Raw genomic sequence first — 2381 nt, forward strand, 5'->3', positions numbered from 1 at the left:
TAAGCCAGGTCCCTGCGCATACTCTCATCTGGGCAGAGCCAGGACAGGGAGGACCTGGGCCAACAGAAGCTGATGCTTCTGCCGCCTCTCAGATGTTATTACGCCATCATCACTGCCATCATCATCATGGCAAACACGAGCCCCAGGTCTCATCGCAAGTTCTTTTCCTTTTTAACTCATTGACTGGTTCCCCTAACCACTCCCTCCTGATCCCTATCACCTTGGTTAGCCTCCAACGATCAGGTTGCCACACACCCCACCCCTCGACCTCACAGAGATGGTTTGTATGTAGGAGAGAAACTGGAAGATGCCCAGTCCTGTTCCTGTCTCGAGCAACAATTCAGTCTGATCCTCCACACAAGTTCTACTCAGATATCTGAACGCAGAGAACCAGACCTCAAAGCCCGGCCCCAGGGCTCAGAGCCGGAACCCTTACCCAAGGACGGGCCGCCAGGGTCCTGACCCTGGTGCTGAAGCCGGAGCCCCAGGGTGGACCTGATGGCCTAGTCCTTTCCTCCCAGGCTCTACAGCCAGCTCCACCTGCTCTGCTGTCAAAACAGGTCCTGGACACCCACCCCATTGCCTGGGGGTCCTCCGTTCTAGTCCAGCCCTCTGCAGCCAGGTGTGCATCTCCCAGTTCTCACCTGTGAACATCCACATATGTCTCGACTCCCACCACACACACTGCATAGGTGGGCTTCTTCAGGGACAGCCGCACAGCTCTCTGTGGGGCCATCCTGTGCCCCTGGCTCCCGACCGCCACACGCCCTGTGTCCCCAGCTTCTCTCCTGGCCACCTTGCTGCGTTCTGACGGGTCACTGTTTTCCTCCTCCCTTTTAATTTCACCCTGTGGCCTGATTAGTCTGCCTGAGATAAGACTCCACCTCCTGACTCCACGCCCAGCCCTCCTCACTCAGGTCTGTCAATCTGGAAGGCCAAGGGAGGAGGCTCCAAGGCCTCTCTGGGGGATGGAGAATGAGGCTTTCAGCTGGTGTCCCTGGTGTGGGGCTCAGCTGCCAACAGAAGACTACCAAGCCCCCCATCAGCCTCCATCCCCCTTCCCTAGCTCTGCCTTGATCCTCAGACTGTTGGTGCCTAAACTCACTAGACAGCTGTTAGCATTCTCTGAGCACTGATGACTATGTGCCAGGCATCAGCTAAGCAGTTTGCATCTCTTATCTCATACGCCAGGAGATCAGGTAACATATAAAGCACAGTGCAGTAACACTGCCCAGGCTCCAATCCCGGCTCTGCCTCTTACAGCCTATGATCTCAGGCACTTACTTCGCCTCTCCGTGGCTCCGTTTCCTCCGGGTAAAGCGACAGCTGTAACCATAGCACAGTCCTTTGGATTGAGGTGGGGATTATAGCTACGCGTGAGAGGTTCAACACAGGGCCTGGCACCCAGCCTTCACGAGAAGAAATGCTAGTACTTATTAGTAGTATCCCCATTTTGAAGGTCACACTGCTGGTAAGTGGTAGAGCCAGAGCTTGCACCCAGGTCCACCTAACTCATGGCTCTTTATATACCATCCCCCCAAAAAAGGTAAGGTTACGTCCTTGTACCTCAACTTCAGAAATGGCAGAAGCCACCCCAAGCGAGCATCCTTGGCCACCCAGTGGGGAGGCCACTTAAGAAGGAGCTCAGAGCAATGGGCTGATTCATTTCTGCAAATGCCCTCCCTTCAGCGCTGGCAAATGCTGGCTCCCTCTTGCTCTCAAGGTGTTTGCAGAATGTCATTCATTCGTTTGACAAACGATTTATTGAGCACCTACTCTGTGTCAGGCACTTCTTTAGGCAACGGAGACACAAGGTATTGGGGACACGAGGCGATGGGGGAGAAAACATCAGCCATAATCCCTGCTCTGATGGCCTTTATATTCTGGGGAGACAGACAAGTTACATAAGTAAAATGTCGATAACATCAGATGGTACAGTGATGCTCTTCCCCGTCATCCAGGTGAGAGATGGTGGTAGCTTGGCCCCTGGGGGTGACAGTGAAGACGGTGAGAAGTGGTTTGATTCTGAGTGAATCTCAAAGATGGAACTGAGAAGGTTTGCTGAGGAGTGGGGGATGACCGAAGAGTTTGGGGCCCCGGCAGCTAGGATCGAGTTGTCATCAGGGAGATGGGGAAGGCTGGAGGTGGACAAGCTGGGCGGAAAGCTTGGCTGTTCGTGTTGGACTTGGCAGACATGAAATGTGTATTAGGCCTCTGAGTGGCGGCGATGAATTACAGGTGACATGCTCCCTGCGTGTGGGGCACTGAGGGCGATGAGGAGGGAGTTCCCTCGGAAATCACAGACACCCCTCCTCAGCCGCAGGGTCCTCTCGCTCCGGGCAGCCGTTGCACGGAACGAACTAAAGGACACACAACCAGAA

General features: G+C 54.5%; 1 protein-coding gene across 1 annotated transcript in view; it reads right to left on the reverse strand.

The window, feature by feature from the left end:
* Positions 1 to 736, reverse strand: part of LOC105294399 (protein-arginine deiminase type-1) — a 43727-nt gene extending 42991 nt beyond the window's left edge. Inside the window, exons 1-2 of the mRNA XM_011363600.2 lie at positions 645 to 736; positions 274 to 376 (exon numbers count right to left, since the gene is read on the reverse strand). Of these exons, the coding sequence (XP_011361902.1) occupies positions 274 to 376; positions 645 to 736 (195 nt within the window). The remainder of the gene's footprint in view (positions 1 to 273; positions 377 to 644) is intronic.
* Positions 737 to 2381: the final 1645 nt, after the last annotated feature.

Source organism: Pteropus vampyrus, unplaced genomic scaffold (genome assembly GCF_000151845.1).
Source record: "Pteropus vampyrus isolate Shadow unplaced genomic scaffold, Pvam_2.0 Scaffold86, whole genome shotgun sequence".
NCBI lineage: Eukaryota > Metazoa > Chordata > Mammalia > Chiroptera > Pteropodidae > Pteropus > Pteropus vampyrus.